At 54.1% G+C, this 22,802-nt stretch overlaps 1 protein-coding gene across 2 annotated transcripts in view; it reads left to right on the top strand.

The window, feature by feature from the left end:
• Positions 1-4,166: 4,166 nt before the first annotated feature.
• The window catches only part of CDH5 (cadherin 5), a 32,824-nt gene continuing 14,188 nt past the window's right edge, over positions 4,167-22,802 (top strand). The window contains exons 1-6 of one of the 2 annotated variants that reach the window (XM_035025058.1): positions 4,167-4,293; positions 16,029-16,232; positions 20,031-20,319; positions 20,495-20,611; positions 21,552-21,716; positions 22,580-22,767. In XM_035025058.1, the coding sequence (XP_034880949.1) occupies positions 16,032-16,232; positions 20,031-20,319; positions 20,495-20,611; positions 21,552-21,716; positions 22,580-22,767 (960 nt within the window). In that variant the 5' untranslated portion in view covers positions 4,167-4,293; positions 16,029-16,031. Of the gene's footprint in view, positions 4,294-16,013; positions 16,233-20,030; positions 20,320-20,494; positions 20,612-21,551; positions 21,717-22,579; positions 22,768-22,802 lie in introns of both variants that reach the window. The other variant, XM_035025057.1, reaches the window with a different exon arrangement.

Genomic DNA, 22,802 nt, shown 5'->3' with positions numbered 1-22,802 from the left:
TGGCAGAGAGGGCAGAGGAGGGGGGTGTTCTGGGTGGACAGGGCAATGACAGAGGCTCTGCAAGCAGGCCAGGGGGCAGAGAGAAGGCAACCCCAGAGGTGGGAGAGCATGAGCAAAGACCCGGAGGTGAGAGGCTGCCTGGCTTCCCTGCCCAGCACTTGGGCCTCCAGCACCGTGGGGAAGAAGGCACAGCACTCCTGTTGATGAGTCCCTACTGTGTGCCAGCCACAGGGGGGCAGGAGAGCTTAGGGGGCGAGGACACGGCCTCCAGATACAGGCCTGGCTCGGAAGTGCCACTCCAACCCTGACAAGCTCTGATGTAGGAAAGCACGTAACTCGCAGCCTCTGTTTCCCCGTCTCAGCACAGTGGGGATGATGACAGTCCTGTCCCCCAGGGTGCTCTGAGGATTGCAACAGGAGCTCCTGAGAGAGAGCTCCACCCACTGCCCATGCACACAGGCTGTGCTCCCCGGACGTGAGTGCCCGCATGTCCTAGGCCTCAGGGAGCCACTGCCAGCCATCCTGCCTCCATCCACCTGGGCTGGGGCCCAGGAACCTGTATTCTCAACAAACCCTCCCCCAGTGATCCATCCGGAGGCAGGAAGCCTGAAGGCCACACTTTAAGAAACATCTACTCACTACTGGGTATTTACCCCAAAGATACAAAAGTAGGGATCCGAAGGGGTACGTGCACCCCGATGTTTATAGCAGCAATGTCCACAATAGCCAAACTGTGGAAAGAGCCAAGATGTCCATCGACAGATGAGTGGATAAAGAAGATGTGGTATATATATACAATGGAATATTATGCAGCCATCAAAAGGAATGAGATCTTGCCATTTGCAACGACGTGGATGGAACTGGAGGGTATTATGTTGAGTGAAATAAGTCAAAAAGAGAAAGACATGTATCATATGATCTCACTGATATGAGGAATTCTTAATCGCAGGAAACAAACTGAGTGTTGTTGGAGTGGGGGGTGGGGTGGGAGGAATGGGGTGACTGGGTGATGGACACTGGGGAGGGTATGTGCTCTGGTAAGCGCTGTGAATTGTGCAAGACTGTTGAATCTCAGATCTGTACCTCTGAAACAAATAATGCAATATATGTTAAGAAAAAAAAAAAAAGAAGAAGAAGGTAGCGGGAGGGGAAGAATGAAGGGGGGAATCGGAGGGGGAGACGAACCATGAGAGACGATAGACTCTGAAAAACAAACTGAGGGTTCTAGAGGGGAGGGGGGTGGGAGGATGGGTTAGCCTGGTGGTGGGTATTGAGGAGGGCACATTCTGCATGGAGCACTGGGGGTTGTGCACAAACAATGAATCATGGAACACTTCATCTAAAACTAATGATGTAATGTATGGGGATTAACATAAGAATAAAATTTAAAAAAAAAAAAAAAGAAAGAAACACCTGCTCAGTAAATGCTTCTTGCTGAGGTCATGCATTTGTGTCATCTTCTTTGATCCTCTGGACAGCCCTGCAGAGTGTGGACGAGAAACCTATTTCACAGGTAAGGAAAGGCTCAGAGAGGTACATCAGCTGTTCCAGGTCACTCAGCAATGAGAGGCCAAGGTAGGATTTGAACCAGGTCTGTAGCTCTCCAAGGACAGCATCACAGGGCCAAGCCCCCAGGCAGCTGTCGTCCTGGCAGAGGCTAGGTAGGTGTCCCAAGGCCCCCCTGCTACACTCCCCAGCCCACCCCACCGCCCCCACGGTCGCTTCCTCCTCCACTGCTAATCAGGTCTCACAGACCATCCCGTTTCCTGCCGGCCCCCCCGGCTGCCTCCTTTGCTCCCGATGGCACTTCCTGGCCTTGTGCCCTCGCAGCACCTCCTCTGCCTGCAGAGGGGTTGGAGCAGAGGCTGGGTGGTGGCAGATATGGGGCATGAGATCCCCAGGGGCCCCAAGAGGCACTAACCCTCCTCCTGTGGCCTGGACTACCTCTGCACAGAGACCACATCCCTGCCCCAGGGGCACAGGCCTGAATGGCCATCCCCTTGTTTACAGACCACAGGAACTGCAGGCTTCAGGGCAGAGTCGACTTCCCCGTGGACTGCGAGGACAAAGGGAATTGGCAGATGGTTCCAAGACAGACCCTGTCCCCATATGCCACCAGCGCCAAGTCCGAGACCCAGCAGGAAGTAAGGCCAGGCCCAGCCTGGCCCCGTGGGCACGCAGACCACACAGCAGGCAGTCGATGTAGGCTAAGGGGGTGCGGGGCCGGGAGAATCGGGCCGAGGGACCAGAGACAGAGTGCTGGCCTGTCCTGGCTCCTCTGGGGCCCCCCTCACCCTCCGGCAGGGGAAGGCAGAGTTAAGCCTGCTGGAGAAGAAAACAAGAAAATGCTGCGCCTTTGTTTGTTCATTCCGCCGAAAGTGATGGAATGTGCTGGATGCTGTGCAGAGGCCCGCCTCAGGACCGTCCTCCTTCCACAGGTCACTCTTCCCCCTCTAGCATCATTTGGCCTCCCCATCTGCTGGAAGTCCCCTCAGCACAAACGTAGCTTTAAACACACACACACACACACACACACACACACACAGAAAACCTTCCATTTCTTGCTCCCGTTCACTCTAAGTCTCAGGAAGGAGCTGTGATCACACACATCTCCCCCCTTCATCCCCCTTCGCTGGCCCCTCTCATCTGCCTTGTCTTCTCCGTTCCATTTAACCTGTTCTGCCCACAATGGCCCATGACTTCCAGCTTCCAAATCCGCCCTCCCCTCACCCAGGCTGACCCAGCTGATACCCTGTCCTCATCCTCGCCTACTGTCCATAGCCCTGCTCTCTCCCAGCTTTCCCCCTTACCGGCTGGGCTCTCCTAGAAGATCTACAAATCTAGGAGGCTGGGGTCTCCCTCCAGGTAAGTCCATCCAATCCCAGGACCTCAGGTAAATAAGCCATAAATAAGTTCAAGGTTTCTGAACCTCATCTCTAGGCCACCTGTATCCACCCCTCTCCATCTGCCAACCTGGCATCACCACCTGGGGGTCTAAAAGCCATCTCTAACTCGACGTGCCCAAAACAGAGAAATTTCTACCTCCCCTTCCCAGAAAATATTCTTCCACCCTGTTCCCCATCTCCGTACTCCTGTCTGAAGGCTGTCCAGAGCACTCCTGGGCAAGAGGCTCCCTCTCTCAGGTCTCTGTTTGCCCAGTCCTATAAAGGAACAAGTTTGGGGCTTCCCAACCACTCACCCATGGGAAAACAGAGGCAACCATTCAGAGGACGGATTCCCACTGCTCACCCTGAGAGATTCCAAATCAGCTGAGCTGGAGTAGGGCCCCGGTATCTGCAGGTTACAAAAACTCCTCCTATGACTCTTAAGGTTCACAGAATCTGATCCCCTCCTGCCCCCAGGTGCTTGGTTCGGATGGACTGATCCCACCTTCAGCTTCATTTTGACTCTTGTTTATCTCAACAGCCATGTGAGGTTGAGGCTCTGATTATCCCCATCTACAGATGAGGAAACTCAGTATCGGGTCACATGACTGGCCCCACAGTCACATCAGAAGCAGAGCTAGGGCACTTGACTCCACCAGATATTCCCACACTCAAATGCCCCCCACAAGCCCCAGCTGCTACCTTAGAGCTAGAACCCATGCCCGCCCCTACCAGGGAGAAGCCAATCTGGCCCTCCAGAGCCAAGAGCTGCTGCCTGTTTCCTATCTCCCACCCAGCCACCCCCAAAAGCCCTGAAGCCTCCCCATCACCTGCAAAGTCTGCCCCTCTCTCAGCATGTCATGGGTCACCTCGGAAGATCTGGCTCCAGGGCCGGGCTGACCCAGGCTGGATCTCTTGCTCTGTACACCCCAGCTGGGTAAAGAAGCACCTTAAACTTAGAGTCTCAGTGCCCTGAGCTATAAAATGGGAGTGATGACACCTACCCTGAGGGTTACAAGGAGGATGAACTAAGGACCCTGGCGGGTGCCAGGCCCAGAGCCCCAGAGCTGAGGCCTGGGGTCAGGGTGTGAGTTGAGCATCCCAGGCCAGATCTAGGCCTAGCGCTCTGTGGGGGTAGCCTGGCCAGGCCAAGGCAGCCGCCCACCACAGAGCCTGCCTATCTGCAGCCAGCCTGGCCCTCACAAAGGAACAATAACAGGAAGCCATCCCAGGGGGAAGTGGGCCAGGGCCAGCTGGAAAACCTGAAGGGGCGGCAGCCAGGCCTCCCTAGTCGGCCGGGTGTGGCTCTCCTCGAGAGGCTATCGGCAGAGCTCCACAAACTCCACAGCAACTCAGCCCCAGACGGACAGTCTGACGGAACGAAGACACCTCTCAGCCCACGAGCACGGTGAGTGACAAATCTCTGCGCCCCACTCCATCCCAGACCACGCTGTGAGGGTGCTCGGCTTCCCTGGGTATAGAGCGGTGGTTGTCGGGGTCCCAGGGAAGAGCCATTCCTTGGGGGCAGACCGGGTCTCCTCCTGGCTCAGAGCAGGGCCAGGAGAGTATGCCTAGTGGTGGTGCCACAGACACAAATGGGCATTCTCAGGACTGGGGGGGAAGGACTAGGCTCTTCCACATGGAGACTCTCCAACTGTGTGTGGCGTGAAGGCCCCTTGCCATGATCAGAGAGGGAAGGAGTCTGTCTGAGTTGCCAGCACAGCAGAGGCAGAGGACTGGCACCAGGCCTAGTCTCCCCTTGCGTGGTCCCAAGGCCTGACATCGTCCCTCCTGCCCAAGTTCTGTGCTGGTATTGGGAGAGGAGCCCTGGAAGGGGAGCTCTGAGCCCCAGGCCCTCTCTGTCAGCCAGTGCCCCCATTTTTAGAATAGGCAAGCTGAGGCTTGTCTCTGAGCACCTAAGGCCCTGCCTATGGATCCCTCCCCGCCCTGCCCTGGACACTGCGGGGGCCAGGTTTGAGCCATGGGAGCTATAGTCAGATGCCCTGAGGTTGGGACCCCAGAGCCCTCATATTTTAGGGAAGTCCCCCCAAAAGAGTTGAAGGCAGGCAGTTTAAGGTGAGATCCCCAGATCTCCCAATCCTTCCCATGTTGCTTTGGGGAAATTACTCAGCACCTCTAAACCTCCACGCTCTCGTCTGAACAATGGAGACAGGGACTCGTTGTGCAAGTGGTTATGGGAACTGAAGGTGATAGGATAAAAGGTTCTGTCTGACGGAGCTCATGACTCTACTACTGCCAACGAATCCATGAGTTTAGATGCGTCCTTTCTCCGTTCTTCAGGGGAGGCAACTGAGACTGGGCGAAGTAAGAGCGGGAGTGGGGATCTGAACCAGGATCGGCACCCCAAAGCCCAGACTCTTGCCAGTGCCAAAGAGTTGCTCCATGTCTCAGCTTTCTCATCTGTGAGCCAGAGGAAAGCAGTCTTTTCATGAGTCAATGAAAGGAGATGGTGTGCACACCCAGTCCCGGCACCAGGAATGGCTCACGGGAGGGGGGCCTTCAAGAAATCACAGCTGACTGTCGCCGCCACCCCAGAGCTGTGAATGTCGTAAGGTTTTTGACCCCTGAGGTCAGTGTGTCCTCCACAGGTGGGGGGGCGGGGGGATGCAAGGGAGAGGATGTGGACTTAGCTCTTCCTCTGGCAAGCACTCCAGGCCGAGCTTGTTCCCTACCCCACGGACGATGCTGCTGTGTGAAGGGGACACACAGGATCCCCCAGGGGATGAAGGGCACTCTGGGGGAGGCAGGAAGCCTGGGCCGCTCAGAGGACTTAGGGAGGCTGCCGTGGCCACAGGGATTTTTAGAGCAGGAAGTGCCAGGAAGGCTAGCGACACTGAAGGCCCCAGTTGCCAGGACCAGGGGCTCTGGCCCCCCCCGTCAGGTGGTGGGGAGCAGCGGAGACCAGCCCTCTTTGGGCCCCAGTCTGGGGGGCAGCAGGTGATCTCCAAGGGGCCCAGCAGCTGCTAAGCGGCCCCCCGGCAGCCCTGCCAATTCCTGCTTACCATTGCAAGGCAGTAGAAGAGGCATGCACTGGCCTCGCAGGGGTTAAGCTGCCCACCCTGCAGCTTCAACCTGACCGATTGTGCTGCAAACAAGAGCCGGACATGGGGGCAGGAAACCAGAGGGGCCACACGTATTTTCTTCCCAAGTTGGCTGACTCACGGCTCTGCTGCTGCCTCAGGGACACAAGGTGAACACAGCTGCCACTCGCTCTAGAAAAATCTTGGGCTTCTCGCCTACGGGGATCTATCCCAGTTACTTCCACACCTCTCCCCACCCCCTCAGCATCCTTGAAGCTACTAAAAGAATTCCCATTTGACAGAGGGGACCGCGGATGCTGGATGCTGAGAGAGACCAAGCCGCCAGTCCCAGGTTACACAGTGAGCATGAGATGGAAGCAAAATAGGGAGTGAGGCCAGCCCTTTCAGACCCCATAGCCCCACCACACTCCATAGTGAAGCTCGGAGCGGGGAAAAGTCAGGGAGGGTTGAACCTGACAGTTTAAGCCACAGAAGCGGGCACGAGGAGCCAAATGATCCTGGAAGGAATGTTCTAAGAGACAGGTCCTGCCCTGAGGAGCTTGGCTTCTGGCTAGAGATACTAAAATGTCCACCCTAACCCAAGTCCACGTGGATGCTGGGTGGAAAAATACCAGAAGGCTTCCTGGAGGAGGAATACTGAGAGGCCTTAGGTCTGCTCTGACCTTCAGTCCTCGAATCTCTCTAGGGCAGGGGATGGACCAAATGGTCCCTAAACTCATTCAAGGACCTCCAGTTTGTCTGTCTTGGGACACAGTAACAGTCAGATCCGGCCAGGCACAGATACTGGGAGGAGGGGAAGCAGGGACCCCAGGGCCAGGCAGGCAGCGAACGCGATTTCCTTCTGGAGAGGAACAGAGGGGTGTAGGAGGTGGGCCCAGGGCAGAACCAGGAAATGAAGTCAGGTGTGAGTTGGCCAGCCCAGCCCACAGCCATCAGGCTGGAGTGGGTGGGTACATAAGAGTCAAGACACCTGCATACCTACTGAGCACCAACTGTATACCGGGTTTCACACCGATGATCTCAAATGAGATCCTCCTGACCAGCAAGGCAGCTACTGTTGCCTCCATTATAGATGAGGGAGCTGGGGTTCAGAGAGGCAAGGGATGGGCCTAAGGCCACACAGCTCTTGAGCAGCTGGGCCAGTACAAAGAGGCAGGTATGTGGGGCTCATTCTGTTGCTCCCAATGACTGTCTCAGAACCTCAGTCGAAGTCAGGAAGCCCAAAGAAGACTGGAAAAGGCTCCCTGCTGGGGGTGAGGGTGTTCTCTCCTTGAAGCTTGGAGCTGCCCCCATTAGAAAACAAGGGGTAGACTGGATGATCCTAGAGCCCAGACACCCAACACAAAATTATTTGAAATCACAAACTAGGCCTGGTGAATTGTTACTATCTACTTGTAAGATTGTACTGAAGATTGAGGGACTGAGTTCAAGTTCAATGGGAATAAATACTGGGATACTGTGATCAGTGAGGTCTACCAGGGGTATGGAAAGGGGTGAGTGACACCCTGGGAGCTCGGTCCGGCCAGGCCTACATAAAAGGTTCCTTGCACAGGGACAGGCACGTGTTCGTCAGAGTATAACCTTGTCGTCCTCAAAGAATCAAAATCCTACTGGTGGTATGTCTGATATGATGGGCCATTCAAGATGCTATTTGGGGGGCGCCTGGGTGGCTCAGTCGTTGGGCGTCTGCCTTCGGCTCAGGTCATGATCCCAGGGTCCTGGGATCGAGCCCCGCATCGGGCTCCCTGCTCTGCGGGGAGCCTGCTTCTCCCTCTCCCACTCCCCCTGCTTGTGTTCCCTCTCTCGCTGTGTCTCTCTCGGTCAAATAAATAAGTAAAATCTTTAAAAAAAAAAAAAAAAAAAGATGCTATTTGGGGACAAGGAGGAGATTCTCTTGAGCTATACCAAGGATTGCATCTGCTCTGACCACCCAAGGTCTTGCCTGTGAATACGCAAATTTGTGTTTTAAATCCTGCAAGTGAGGAGGGAAGCAGTGACAAGACCAGAACTGGAGACTGAGGTAGGCTGACAGGCAGCAGTGGAGACACTGACACCTCAAGGTCCAGGGCCTTGAATTCATGCAGCAGGATGCTGGGACCAAGTGGAGACCTAGGTCCAAAACCCGCCTGGTCAGAGACACTCAGGCCAGGAGGCAGAGGCTGTGCTAGGGGCAGGAGTCAATCAGAAGAGCTCGTCAAGGAGGCAGCCCGGGGCTTGAAAAGAAGTAGAGCATTCACCCAGGGGACACAGCAAGAAAGGGCATCCCACGCAGAGGCAACAGCCTGTGCAAAGAGCCTGCTGGAGAGAGGAAGAGCAATGTGCATTCCAGAAATGTCTAGCTCTCCTCATGGATGGAAGGGGCAGGGAGAGAGAGGAGAGGAAAGCCAGCGGGATGGGCAGGGGCCATGCCATGCTGGGCCCTGAAACCAGGCTCAGGAGTCAGGCTTCATCCTGCTGGGGGTGGAGAGCCAAGGAGGAATGGTCAGCAGGGGAGCAGCATGGTCAGCAAGAAGGGGCCTCAAAACAGGGAAGCTACTGGCAGAACCCCAAAGGAAGGAGATTAGGTCTGGGACCCACAAGAGCAGGTCCCTACCCTGAATTGAGCCACAAACCAAGAGAAAGCCCCAAGGGGCCAGTTAATAGCTGCCCAATCCTGCCCCCCAACACACCCCATGCCAAGGGCCTCCTAGGGCCTCACCCTTCATCCTCCCAGTATCTCACAGCTGTCAAGGCCCAGTGGTAAATGCTGGGGATCAAGTGGACAATGTGGGAGTCTGGGGATCACTGGCTCCAATCTCTGTCCCAGACTGAGAAGCTCAAGGTGGTGGGGTGGGAAAGCAGTGAGGAGAGCCACTCAGGGCCACACAAGGAGCGGGGGCTCCAGCACTTGCCCTTCCCACAGGCACAGCCCCCACATGTTCTGGGCTTTTCCTCCCAAAGCCCAGCCCTTAATCCCTGACCCAGGGCCTCTGGGCTAGAGTCCAGAGCCCGTGGGAGGTTGGGCTGGGACTGATCGTCCTGCCCGCCCTCTGAGGCTTTGCCTGGAGCTGGGTTCAGCTGCCAGATCTTGTCCCGGCTGGTGGAGGTGTACTGCGTGGGAGCGGAGAGGGCAGATGAGTGGGGACAGGGGTGTGTACTGTGTACTTATGCAGACACCGTTGATGGTGTTGTGTGTCCATGTGGTGTGAGAATGTCATGTGTGTATCCCTGACCTGCAAGCTTCTTCTACCCCACCCCAAAGGGCCCTCCAACCTGCCTGATAACACCTTCAGGCCTAGACTCAGCCCCTGAAACCTCAGGTTTGAGCAGGGCTCTGGTCAGGTCAAGGAGCAGAGGTCTGCTGGTACTGGGGGCAGGACTAGCCCAGGGGCACCCGCCAGGCCACTCCATTGAGGGGCTCCCAGCTAGGTCCAGGCTTCCTAGGGTCTATTTAGCTACAAAAGGAGCAGCTCCAGCTCTTCCCTTCCCCTCCCTTTGTCTCCCTCTGTGTCCCTCGAGTTTTTTTTAAACTCACAGAGCTGAGTAGACTTCACAGCACCTTCGAGACCAAACCCCAGTGACAGATGGGGGCAACAAACAGAAAGGGACCAAAGGGATGTTTGCCTGATATCCCACAGTAGGTCAGAGAGAAGGAAGACTCCCTCCTGGACTGAGACCCTCAAACCAATCTGGGGTGGGCTGGCCCCCTCCTCCAGCTTCCTGCTCTCCTCCATCAGCACACCTCACAATTTAAAACTAGACATTGTTTATCAAACGGTTAGTATCCTAACGTGGAGGCACAGCCTGTGTTTGTTCCCCACATGTAGTTCGGCGCCTGGCACACAGCAGGTGCTCAGTAAGTGTTTGCTGAGTGGCTGTATAAGCCCAGGGCTCTAGAGAAGGCTTCCAGAAGTGGGGATATGTGACTAAATCCAGGCAGTGGAGAGAGAATGCCAAGTGCAGAGGCTGGGAGGCTGTGACCTGGTGGGTGTTAACGTCCTGCAGGCTGGGGCTGCTGCCAGAAGCCCACCAAGCACCCCGGGACCCAGACAGTAACTGGAGGGGAGCAGACAGAGGCACAGGCTCCCACACTTGGCTCCACCTTCAGAGCCACCCCTCAGTCCTCAGGCTCAGCCCAGCCATCTCCACCAGTGGTCCCACCCGCCATGGACGAAGAATTGGACCTGAGAGCTTTCTAAGGCCCCGACCTCCCATCTGGGCAGAGGTGAGCCCCGCTGTCCCCCAGATTCTCTGAGGCTCCTCTGCCCCTTCTCCTGGTTCCATGCCCACTCACCTTAGACCACACACTCTGTCTTCTCATTCTGGGCCCCCCAGACCTTGCCAGACTGACTGAGGGCACAAGAGCCCACCCTCATCCAGGAGTGCACTTGGAGCTGCCCCAAAGCCACGAACAGGGCTCCAGGGACGGAGCCCCATCACAAATCCTGCCTGACAGGGACACGGGCAGGCACCTGGCCTCTGCGTGGAGCTGCCAAGCAGGTTCCCGTGCCCCTCCAGGCTGTTGTCAGGCAAATTCCCGGGGCTGCTCAGCTGGGACTTTCTGAGCATAGAAATCACTTCCAAACTCCTCAGACCCTCTGCTTGTCCGTCATACCCCAATCCACCTGGCAGCATTCCGATAGCTCCCAAAACTTGGTGAAGGGAAACCGCTCATAGGAAGGGAAAGAGCTAAAGTAAGCCTGACCCCAGCTGCGGCTCTGACCACACCTCCAGAGGTGCAGCCAAGGGCAATTCTGCTTCCAGCTGTGTGCTCTCCATCAGCAGTAGGAGAAACAATTGTCTGACAAAACCCTTTCTCTTGGCCCCCATTTTGGAGGCCAAATTTCTAACACAAAAGGCAAAAGACCCAAATAAATGTGGCTTTTCAGATGGAAAAGTCCCTCAGGCCCCTCTCAGTTTGGGTGTGGAAGGAGCCCAGGATTCAGAAAAAGAGCTGGGTGAGGGTTCTAGACCTCCCACTTCTGAGTTGTTTGTCTTTGTGCCTCAGTTTCTCCCTCGGGGAAGTGGAGGCAGTAATTCCTATAGCCTGGGGATAATATGAAAACTAACTGAGACAGCATCTATGAAAGCTAAGCATGCTAAGCATGGAGGATAACTGTTTATTATCATTACATGTGAGTGTCTTCAAAGAGTCGGTCAGAGGGCAACACAGTGGGGAGTGCAGTATTTGGGGTGAAAAGCAGCCTCAGTTCAAATCCTGGCTCCATCTCTTGCCACCCTATGACCCGGGATGACTCACTCCACCTGTCTGAGCCTCACCCGCACAGGGGGATTACTGCCAGCTATCTGGTAGTCTGCAAGGTTTAAATGAGATAGCACACAGCACCGAGGACATGCTCAGGGCTGTCAACCCCATTCTACCGCCCCAGGCAAGAAGGGGCTGGCTTGAGAGGGCACTCCAGGGTAAGCATGCGGATGGACATGGGATTATATGATCCTCATCTCCAAAGGCCTGCCCCCTCGCTCACTGCTTGCTGACAAGGAGCTGAGCACACACAACTCTCCCCCTGCCACACTGGTGACACACCAGTGATGTGGGGTGACCTTGGGAGCCAGGGCCAATCCTGTGTGTCAAGGGATTTCTCTCCAGGGCCCATAGCAGGGCCTCTACTGGACAGAGACTAGAATTCAAGGGGCTTTTCTGCACGTCCAGAGAACAGTGTGTGTGTGGAGCCAGCCAAAACCCACCAAGGAGTTAATGTCCCCTGTGAGCCATGTGGCCAAAGCCTGTGACTGGTGGCCTCTGCTTTACTTAAGTCCAGCTTGGTTATTCATTTGGATGATGGCAGCTGTTGGCCCTGAGACCACTAGCCCATCCACTCAGGTCCCAGCCAAGAGAAAGCCATGCTCCTGTCTGCTGTATCAGACAAGGTCCCAGCAGGAAACAGAAGTTACCTGGGGTGGGGGGTGGGGGGGGGTGTCAAACGCAGGGTCTCTATGAAGGAAGTACTACAGAGCTGTGAGCATGTTAAGGGAACAAACGGGCTGTTGAGGCATACAGAAACCAGCAAGAGTGGGAAGCTGTAAGCACCCCAGGGCTGAAGGCACAAAGAGGAGGCGTATTTCCAGAACCCAGTAAGGGACAGAACCGGGGGGTGCTGCCTAACAGGAGCTGCCAGCATGGACAGATGCAGCCACAGCAAGAGATGCAAACCAGAACAGAGAGCAACGGGGAAGAAACATCCCCCACTTCTCCCCTCCCATCCTCAGAGCTCCTGCTGGAGCCCCTGGTAGCCAAACACTAGGAGTCAGGCCCAGGGTCAGACCCCCTGACACAGAGCAGAGCACAGGGATGGTGCAAGAGGCGGAGACCTGGCAGGGTGGGGACCCGCAAATCTCCAGCCTGACGACTGGGTGTCAAGGAATAAAATGGTAAATCGACTACTCAGTGAAGCAGAACCAGTTGTCAGAGAGGATTTGTCCACGTTTGGTTTCATTGTTACTGTTTTTCACAAATACTTTTGGATTCAGGCCTGAAAACAACGCTGAGAGGTAGATGCTAGTGTTCCCATTGCACAGATGGTGAAACCAAGGCTCCAGGAGGTAAAGCGTCTTGTGCACAGTCATGCAGTGACAAAGCAGTGCAGCTGAGGTACACGAAGACCACAGAGCCCGCGACCATCACCCCATGCCGCCTGAGCCCAAAGAGGAAAGATTTATGTGTGACTTGTGGCTGGCCTTGGGGAGTAGGGAAGACACAGATGGGGCATGATGTTCTCCAGGAAGGAGAGGGTGCTGTGATTTGAGCCTGCGGCAGGGCCTGGGCATCAACCCTGGGACCAGGCCCAAGCTTGTGCTGCAATGGGGGATGCCCTGGGAGAGGCCACGATGAGGGGCCAGCCCAGGGTTCCTTTTCATCCCTCACCCCACTATCCCCTGCCCCAGCAGGTCCTGGTCACTCCACCTCAGAAGCATACTCCAGGGCCCTCCCCTCCTAACCCCAATCTGGGTGACAGTGACCGCCACCCCCGGGTCTCCCCTCTCCCAGCCTATCTCCTCAGTGCAGCTGCGACCTCTGCAAATCAGACCACATCGCTCTCCCACCCTCTTAAGGAAGAGCTCTCTCCCCAGGCTGCCCTACAAGGCCCCATGCAACCCGATAGTACCCATTTCCAATGGCTGAGCCAACAAACTACCCCAAACATGGTGACTCAAAACAACACAATTTATTTCCTTTTCATCTTACAGTTCTGGAGGGCTGAGGTCTGACAGGGGTTTCAGCGGGCTAAAAATCAGGGCTGCGTTCCTCTGGAGATCTAGGGGAGAATCTATTTCATAGCCTTTTCTGGCTTCAAGAGGCCGCCCACATTCCTTGGTCCGTGGCCGCACATCACACCAATTTCTGTCTCCACTGTCACATCTCCTTTTACCTAATTTTGACCCTCTTGCCTTCATCTTTTAAGGACACTGTAATTACATTATGCATAACATGGTGCACATAATCCAGGACCGCCTCCCTATATCAAGATCCTTAACTTCATCATATCTGCTCAAAGTCCTTTTGCCATAGAAAATAACACATACATAGGTTCCAGGGATTCAGACATGGACATCTTTGGGGGGACTGTCACTCAGCCTGCCACACTGACCTGGTCACCTCTTCCTGTCTCTCACCCCTCATTGCTCATTTCTACCTGACCTGGGGACTTCTTTTGTTTCTTCAAGCACACCAACCAGTTTTCTACCTCAGGGCCTTTGCATGTGCTGATCCTTCTGCCTGGAATGCCCTTCCCCTGGTATTCCTAAGACTAACACTCAGATGCTGGCTAAAGTGTCATCTCTCTGAGAGGCCTCCCCTGATCTCAGAGTCTTAGTCAGCCACCCCCTCTCTCTGTTGCACCCCCCAATGTATCACTAGCTGGTGTTTTCCATATTTGCTTATTTTCCTGGTGTTCCCACTATAGTGTGCAGTCCCTGAGGACAGGCCCCATGTGCCCTGCTCACTGTTGTACCCCAGTGCCCATTACAGAACCCACATATAGTAGGCACTCAATACCCATTTGGCTCAGTGCATGGGTTCTCACTCCATCCTGTCTAAAGGCCTGAGGACTCTCTCTCCTTGTTTCTCAGTTTCACTTCTGTTTGTTCTACTTTTTCATTTTTGAGTCACTTCTCACTTGAGAGGAAGAAAGAACCAAAACTCAAAGTTCCTTTGTAGGCAAAAAAGGAAATGACCCGCCAGGCCTGGGCCCAGCAAAGCTGGGGCAGGGACATGCCGGCCACCTCCCCTGAGTCAGAACCAGCTTCCTGGCCAGCACGCCCAACCTTCCCAAGTCTTTGTTCACTGCCTTCCTCCCACCTAAAATGGCTACCCTCTCCATGTCCTACCTCAGTGGAGACCAAGCCTCCTCCAGTTCCACCACCTCACAAATGAGGAAACTGAGACCCAGAACCTCTCCCCAGGCACACAGCACATGCATTCTGGAGCATGTTCCAGCGCTCTGTCCCACCCAACCCTGGGAGCCTGCTTCCTCCTGGGCCAGCAGCAGGGACTACAGGGTAGGGGCCTCAGATGCTAAGGTCAGCAGACCCAGAGGCCAGGCTAGCTCAGCGCAGACATACTGGGCCCTCACTGAGGACAGCGTGGCGCCAGCGTCTCAGAGGAAATGTTACTGGAGTTTACAAACCTCCGGTAATGTTCAGAATCCGGGCTCTCCCTCGGGCCAAGGTGGGGGACAACCTGGGTGGTGGCCTCCCATCCAGCATCCAGTGAGTGGTCCTTCCAAGCAGGAGCCCTGGTTCCCACTCCCACCAACCTGCCCTCTGCCCCTGAACTTACCCAGGAGCCACAGAACAGTGGCACAGGGGCCCAGCATGAGTAGACTAATGGGGTGAATGTTGGGAGAGCACAGTAATAGCCAAAGTCACAGCCTTCAGCCACCATAGGGCAGTGGGGAAAAATCCCCCTTCCTAGAATTCAGGATGAAGCCAGGCTCTGATTTGTGGGTGACCCACGATTCAGGTCCAGGATGATTCCCTGTCCCAAGGGCTGCCTTTTAGGGTCTGCAAGCACACTGGGCCCTGTGCTTGATGCCTGCTTTCATATTCTTCTGTCTCCATCTTGAAATTCTTAATACTTTTTGAACAAAGGGTCCCACGCTTCCATTTTGCACTGGGCCCCACAAATTATGAAGCCAGTCCTGTGAGCCCAGCCCCTCAATCCCCTGCCCTCCCCCACTCCTGCTCTTGCGACAGTTTCTAAACTGATCACCAGCTGTGAGCTCTGGGCCTGGTGAGGGCCTGACCCTCTGGGTTAAGACATTGGGGTTTCCTAAGAGCTTTCTGAAGACAACATCAAAGCAACACGGCCACAGGGGCTCTCGTGCTGGCGGGGGGCATGTTTGTTCAGAGGCATCTTGAAGTCCCACCCCGCAGCAGCTGCTAGGACAAGAGAGGGCAGTGGGAAAAAACAAGAACTTCGGGGCCAGGCAGACTTGGTTCAAGCCTGGCTCGGGGGCTCACTGTCTAGGCGACCTCGGGGATGTTAACTAAACCCCTCTGTTCTTCGGCTTATTGGTCACGTGAGGGTTATAATTATATCCGCTTCGAGAGTAACTAGGAAAATTAAATGAGATGACACCCGTCAAGTGCTGGGAACGGGGTCAGGCTGGTAAGAAGTACTTGGTAAGTGACAGCTGCTGAGGTCAGACACCAAGGCTCTACTGCAGCCCCACCACCCGCTCCGGTGTGGACTTAACCTCTCGTGCGTAAAAGGAGGGTTACGGGGCGCCCACGGCACCGGGCTTTGGGAGCTACCGTCAGCATCAGCGTCACCCTCTCCTCCAGGAAACCTTCCCTCCAGCCCTCCTGAGGGTTCCACGGTCGCCTGCGCTCACTTCCACACCAGCACATGTGACGCTTGAGGAGGAGGTGTTTCTGTGTCTGCCTCCCTCTCCCAGACCGGGAGCGATCTGGGGGCAGGAACGGCATCTGGTTCTGCTGGCATCAGCAGAGAGGAAAGGACAACAGAGCGAACATAGGAGGGACCTTCCGCCGGCAGCAGGGAGTTGCTCACGCGCCAGAGTAGTGACGCCACGCCTTGGGGGGCTCTCCTCTCTCTCCCCAGATCGGTGCCTCTCAGGAGATGCAGGTGCTCCTGCTGCTGCTCGCCTCGGCGGGCACCTGCCTGGGCCTGCTGGTGGCAACTGCGGCGGCCACCAGCCCTGCCCAGCCGGACTCCCCGGGCCTGCTGCCCACCCACCGGCGCCAGAAGAGGGACTGGATTTGGAACCAGATGCACATTGATGAAGAGAAAAACACCTCGCTGCCCCATTATGTGGGCAAGGTAAGGCTCGGGCCCTGGAGCAGGCGTGGCGGCCGCAGCGGGCGGCCCACAGTGATGGTGGCGGTGCGACCACTGGTGACGCATTCCGTCCTGGCCACCAGGGTGGGGCTGACGGCTGTGAAGGTAATGGTGGTAGAGCGGATAGAGCTGGTAGAAGTGGTCATGACGCTGAAGGGAGAGGCGGTGATGGGGACAGTACACGGAAGCTGACGCCACAGCAGCTGGGGGTGGGGCCGGCCGGGGAATGTCCACTCGCAGCCTGCCCACAACCAGCTAGCTGACTGTGCCCACGGGCTCCTCTGGCTCCCTAGAATGGCTGGGAAATTTCAATGCCTCAGGATGGCCACTCAGAGAAAGATGCTTGACCAGGGTCACATGGTGAGACCCGGACAGAGCCTGAGGAGAACCCAGCCCTAGGAAAGCACAGGGCTCCCGACTTCCAACACAAATGTGAACTCTGCACCATAGAGGAAAATGTCATCAACCCACCTACATCTTTCCCAATGGGATAACTGTGCCATGAATCAGCCACTGATGAGAATGGCCAGCCCCGAGGAAAATCTGCGGGGTGAGTAAGGGAGAGCCAGCAGAAAGCGGAAGCCACCTGCATCATGCGCAGCCCTGACACGGAAACCTTCAGAGGGCTCTCCTCTCCCGAGGGTCTTCAAGCAGCAGGAAGAGCGTCAGGCCTGCCATCATCTGCTAAGAGCGTTCACTTGGCACCTGGCATGGGGCCACGCACGGGACAGAGAAGCCACATGCAGTCCCACCCTGGGAAGGAACAGCGTGCCTGGGAGAGGCATGGACGAGGCTCCAAGGATCGCCTCCTGGCTCCCAAAGACATAATCTGAGGGAAGGAAATCCCTGTTTATCAAGGCCACTGTCCGGAGCCTTTGTTTACAGACTGGTTGGACAATGGGAGTGAGCTCTGAGCAGCCTTCCGAATCCACAAATATGGGTCAGCATGGCTTTCAGCATTAAGATGTTATATCCAAATATAGTGATAATTTTAAAAAAGGGGGGCTCCCAGAAACCCATAATCTCAGTCTGATTATGAGAAAAATATCAGATAAATTCCAGTAGAGAAGCATCCTACAAAACACCTGATCAGTACTCACCAAAAACACTGAAAGTCTGAGAAACTATCATAGTCACGAGGAGCCCAAAGTGATGACTAAATGTAATGGGGGTGTCCTGGATGGGCTCCTAGAGCAGAGAGAGGACATGAAGCAAAAACTGAGGGCATCTGTATGAACAATGGACCCCAGTTACTACAAACGTATCAGTATTGGCCCACTGATGATAACAAAGGTACCATACTAACATAAAATGTTGATAATCATGGAAATTGGGAGCAGGATGCATGACAACTCTGTACTATCTTCTCGATTTTTCTATAAATCTAAAACTATTCGAAAAAATTAAATGTTGGAGGGAAGGAGCTTTTTAGTGTACGTGCCGCCGAAGTGAGCACAAGGGACGGAGCTTATATTCAAATAGAATCTTATGCAGAATTCCAATAAAATAGGTCAAAGCTCAGTCAGTCCCCATCACTACCCCTGCCCATGTGGGTCCTAACACACACCGCCCCGCAGAACCAAGTTTGGAACTACCAACGAACCCTAAGCAACTCACACAGAGTCCCAGACTGTCCCTTCTCCTTGAATCCCCACTGTTCCCCCCAAGCCACAGGTTGCAGAGCTGGGGCATTTGCTTCTTGCCTCCTGACCCACTGTTCATCATATGTCCTGGCCCCTGGGTCTTGGGACCCCCTCATGAACCCGCCTGGCCCCAGCACACCGAGGCCCTGCCCCACCCAAAGCAGAGGGTCCTCACTTCTGGTCCCCACTTCCTCACCTTGCAGAGTCTTCTCCAAGCCCTGTCATCTGCCTTCCCACCCCACCTCCCCTCACCCCAGTGCTGCTCTCACCAAGGGCTCCAGGGTCTGCACTGTTGCTCAACCCTAGGGATGTCTTCCAGACTCACGGGATTTGACCACACCCTTCTTGACGCTCCCCCTCCTGTCTTGAGACCCACTCTTTCTCGGTTCTCCTCATCAGACACCTTCACTCAGGCTCTTGCTCCCTGGACCCTTACGTATTGCCCTTCCTCAGAGTCTCAGCCCTGAGAGCAGGAACAGGGTCTGGCTTACCTCTGTGCTTCCAGTGTGCTGCTTGGCACCTTATAGGCATCCGATTTATATACTTTGAATTGAATTGAACTATATTTTTTGAACATTCTAACCATCCATGGGAGTACCACTTTACATGCATGAAATAGGATTCTCTTATATTCCTAAGTGTCTCTGTTTCTAAGATTCTATAAATGAAACGTTTAGCACTTCTAACCTAATATCTTTTAACATATGCATCTACCATGAATAATAACAGGTATTTATTGAAAGCCTGTGTAAGTTGCTTTACGTACATTAGCTTTCAAATCTTTTTCTAAATTTTGTTCCTGGGGCACCTGGGTGGCTCAGTCAGTTAAGCATCTGCCTTTAGCTCAGGTCATGGCCTCAGGGTCCTGGGATCAAGCCCCGCGGCGGGCTCCCTGCTCAGCCGGCAGTCTGCTTCTCCCTCTGACCCTCCCCTATCTCGTGCTCTCTGTCTCTCTCACTCTCTCTCAAATAAATAAATAAATAAAATATTTTTTAAATTTATTTTAAAAAATGAATAAATCTTGATCCTTAGGGCACTAATAGTATATGTTACAAACAAAAAGTATTCTTATTGCAATGGGAAATCCTGAGTTAAAGCTCATTCGAGTTTTTTTCTATAGGGCTATGCATTGTAAATCTCCAAGAAGAGAACATTTTATGTACCATTCCAAAACTAAATTGACCGGAACCAGTAGTGTGCTGATAAATGTTTGACAACTGGTTCTCCAGGAGAAGAAGTCCTGATTCATAGCATTTGCTCATTTCCATGTGGAAATACTTTCACCATGTCTGTTTCAAGCTCCCTACTTGATGGCACTGAAGGCAGAGTTGTGAAAAGATACATATTAACACCGCACTGTGTGGTATTTCCATCATTCAACATATACATAACCTCAAGAACATAGTAAAATGTAGTACAATCACGAGGAAGCAATGAACTTTGAGTAGGCTACCTGTGTTTTTAATAGGATTCATTTAATTGATACGTTGATATAAATGGATTTGTAATAATGGCTGTGCTTAACAAGCAGCTCACAGACATTCCTAAAAATGTAAGTTGGCTGGCCGGTGCAAGCCATCTCCCAGCTCAATGGGCCCAAATTTTCGTGTGGAACAACAAAAGACACCAGTGTTTCCTGGAACTGACTTTCAAAAGTGCCATCATTCTGCCCGTTAGAGCAGCCCATCAGAAGCGGTATTATCTCCACTTTACAGATGAGGTTACCACAACTCAGAGAGCTTAAGAGCTGAAGTGACTAGTAAGGGGCAAAATACCCCTCGCCTTCCATTGGCACCAAGCAAATCTTTTTGCAAGCACCTGCGACATTCCAAGCGCTGCTCTAGGCCTACGAGGGCAGCGTGCTGGGCAAGTCCCACAAATGTGGTGTTCGCAGGGACCTGGCTGAGAGCAACGCGTGCTAATGACCAGTCAGAGACGCTTGTGAAAGAAGCAGGTGCCACACTTAGGATCCGTGGCCAGCACCACACACGTGTCCACACACGTGCACAAACATGCAGGTGTGCACGCACACACCACGTACCTACATACACTTGTACGCTCACGTGTGCGTGCACAACGACACACGCACACAGCCACCTCTGCCCATCCTCAGCTCACGGCGCCTCTTCTTTCCTAGATCAAATCGAGCGTGAACCACAAGAACACCAAGTATGTGCTCAGAGGAGACTCTGTGGGCAAGGTCTTCCGGGTCAGAGAGGACACAGGCGACGTGTATGCCTTTGAGAGGCTGGACAGGGAGAAGATCCCGGAGTACCACCTTACTGCCCTTGTGGTAGACAAGAATACCAACAAGAACCTAGAGTCTCCGTCCAGCTTCACCATCAAAGTTCACGACGTGAACGACAACTGGCCTGTGTTCACACACCGGCTGTTCAACGCCTCTGTGCCAGAGATGTCGGCCGTGGGTATGTGCGCTTTGCCCCCATGCAGGCTCCTCAGACCACGACACAGCCTTTTCTCCCCCCCAGGACCTGGGGGAGCTGGGTTAAGGGAGCAGCCTGGGCCCCACCTGTCCTCAGCTGGAATGGGGCAAGGGGCCAGCAGTCCCAAGGCAGTAACCCCCGGATTCTCTTTCCTCAGGGACCTCCGTCATCCGTGTGACAGCAGTTGATGCAGATGATCCTACTGTGGCAGACCACGCCTCTGTCATGTACCAAATCCTGAAGGGAGAAGAATATTTTGCTATTGATGGTTCCGGTCTGTGTTACTAACACTCCGGGGCAGGCCCTGGCTTGGAGCAGGGTAGGGGTGGATATTCCATGTGCAGCAGCTGAGCAAAGTCTAGTCTGACAGGTGTCACCTATCACCCAACCACACTATCCTATGGAAACAGTTGCTTCTACCCATTAGGACAAGGTGGCTGATGAGGGGAGAAGGAAGCAGACAGCTGCCAAAACACGGGCTCCAGTCCCGGAAATAAACCAGGACCCAAGCTGTGACACAAGAAGCAGAAGAGAATGCTGGTTAGCAGCTCTGGGTGTAGAGTAGGACCAATCCAGTTTCCAAACCCACTCCTGCTACTCACTCCCTCCAAAGACCTTAGGCAAGTCAACTAACCTCTGCGAGCCTTAGTTACCTCATCCTGAAGATGGGAAAACGTGTATCCATTTTGCATGGCAGCTGTGAAGCTTAAATGAAATAAAATATAGAGAATACATGGCCCATAGTAAGTATCCACTCAGTGTAACTTTAAAAACCGAAAGGACCGAGTTTGGGGAGCAAGAGAGAAGTCCAGGTGGTCAGGCCTGGGGCACACTGTCTTTCAGAAGGATGGCAAGTACAACAAAGCAAAGAGACCACCCCAACCGATGACGTGCCTAGGCAGGCCATCGCTAATCCATCATAGCTTTCCACACTAAGCCTAGCTGTGGCCTCACACTCTTTCTCAACACCACGCTCCACACAGCTAGGACCAATATTGGACCAAACTGTTTGGGCAGCTTTGGTCCAGCAGAGCAGGGTATGAAGCAGGGGCAGGGGGTGGGGGTGGTTGGCCATCAGTTCTCAGCCCTGGCTGCACAGTGGAATCACCTGGGGAGCTTTTAAGTCAGGGAGTGCTCTCCGGATAGGGCCCAGGCACCAGTATTTTCTAAAAGCCCTCCAAGTAACATGTCTGCTGCTGGCACACTTTTTGCAGGACTCATTTTCACGACAACCAAAACCTTGGACCGAGAGGTGCAGGCCAAGTATGAAATCGTGGTGGAAGCGCGAGATGCCCAGGGCCTCCGTGGGGAGTCAGGCACAGCTACGGTGCTGATCACTCTGCAGGACATCAATGACAATTTCCCCATCTTTACCCAGCGTGAGCTTTTCCCCCAGGGTCCTGGGGAGGATGGGGGTTGGGAGAATACAGATTCAGTGACCTGGGGGATCTTGTGGAGAAGCCCAGTGTCCCTCTGTTCCTTGACCCCAGGGTGGGTCCAAAGGCCCTCTTGCAGGCAGAGGCTCTGCTCCCCATCCCTGCACACATTCCCAAGGCTGTCCAAATGCCACCTGCCACAGTGCCCTCACAGGCCACAGGGAAATCATGCTCCCTGCTGTGTGCCACCACCGTGCCCTGAATCCCACTACCAGAGAGGAATAGTTTCACCCAGTTTCTACAGACTCAGAAAAATCCAGGCCCTAGCTAGAAAATCCCTGTGAGCTGGTGAACAGGGGTATGGCAAAATTCCATATCCAGAGCTGAGGCTGGGCCCTGAGCCCACCCACAGACTTGAGTCTCTCCCCACAAAAAGTGTCTGACAAGAGCTTTTCCCATGCCTTGGTTAGGGCTGGGGAGGAAAGTCAGACGGTTCATCATTTATACCCTCCAGTGCTGAGGTGTAATTCAGAGGCTCAGCCACCCCAAGGACAGCCTGAAGTGGCCTCACTGTAGTACATGACAGAAGCTCGCTAAAGGTAGAACTTGTCTCTCTTGTCAAATGATAGGTCCCCTAGCAGAGTACCTAGCATACAGTAGGTGCTCAATTACTATTTGTTAAATGGATGGACAGATAGAAGGACAGATAGAGCAGAACCTCTTTGCCTTGGGACCCCAAATTCCAGAGGTTGTATTACGATTATTATTATTTTATTGTGCCCATTTCCTGTATAAAAATGTATTAGGATAATATAAGGGTCTATCTCATTAACCCAATGCCCTTGGGGGCACCCTATTTGCATCAGCCAAGTACACATTCTCCGTGCCTGAAGACATCCGTGTGGGCAGCTCCCTGGGCTCTCTGTTCGTTGAGGACCCAGACGAGCCCCAGAACCGGATGACCAAGTACAGCATCGTGCAGGGTGAATACAGGGACACCTTCACCATCGAGACGGACCCCAACCACAACGAGGGCATCATCAAGCCCATGAAGGTTTGTAGGCATGCAGCGATGACATTAGATGTGGG

Source organism: Mirounga leonina, unplaced genomic scaffold, assembly GCF_011800145.1.
Source record: "Mirounga leonina isolate KUSES-001 unplaced genomic scaffold, KU_Mleo_1.0 Mir_180, whole genome shotgun sequence".
NCBI lineage: Eukaryota > Metazoa > Chordata > Mammalia > Carnivora > Phocidae > Mirounga > Mirounga leonina.
The sequence above is the reverse complement of the archived record's forward strand: the minus strand, read 5'-3'. Positions and strand labels throughout refer to the sequence as shown.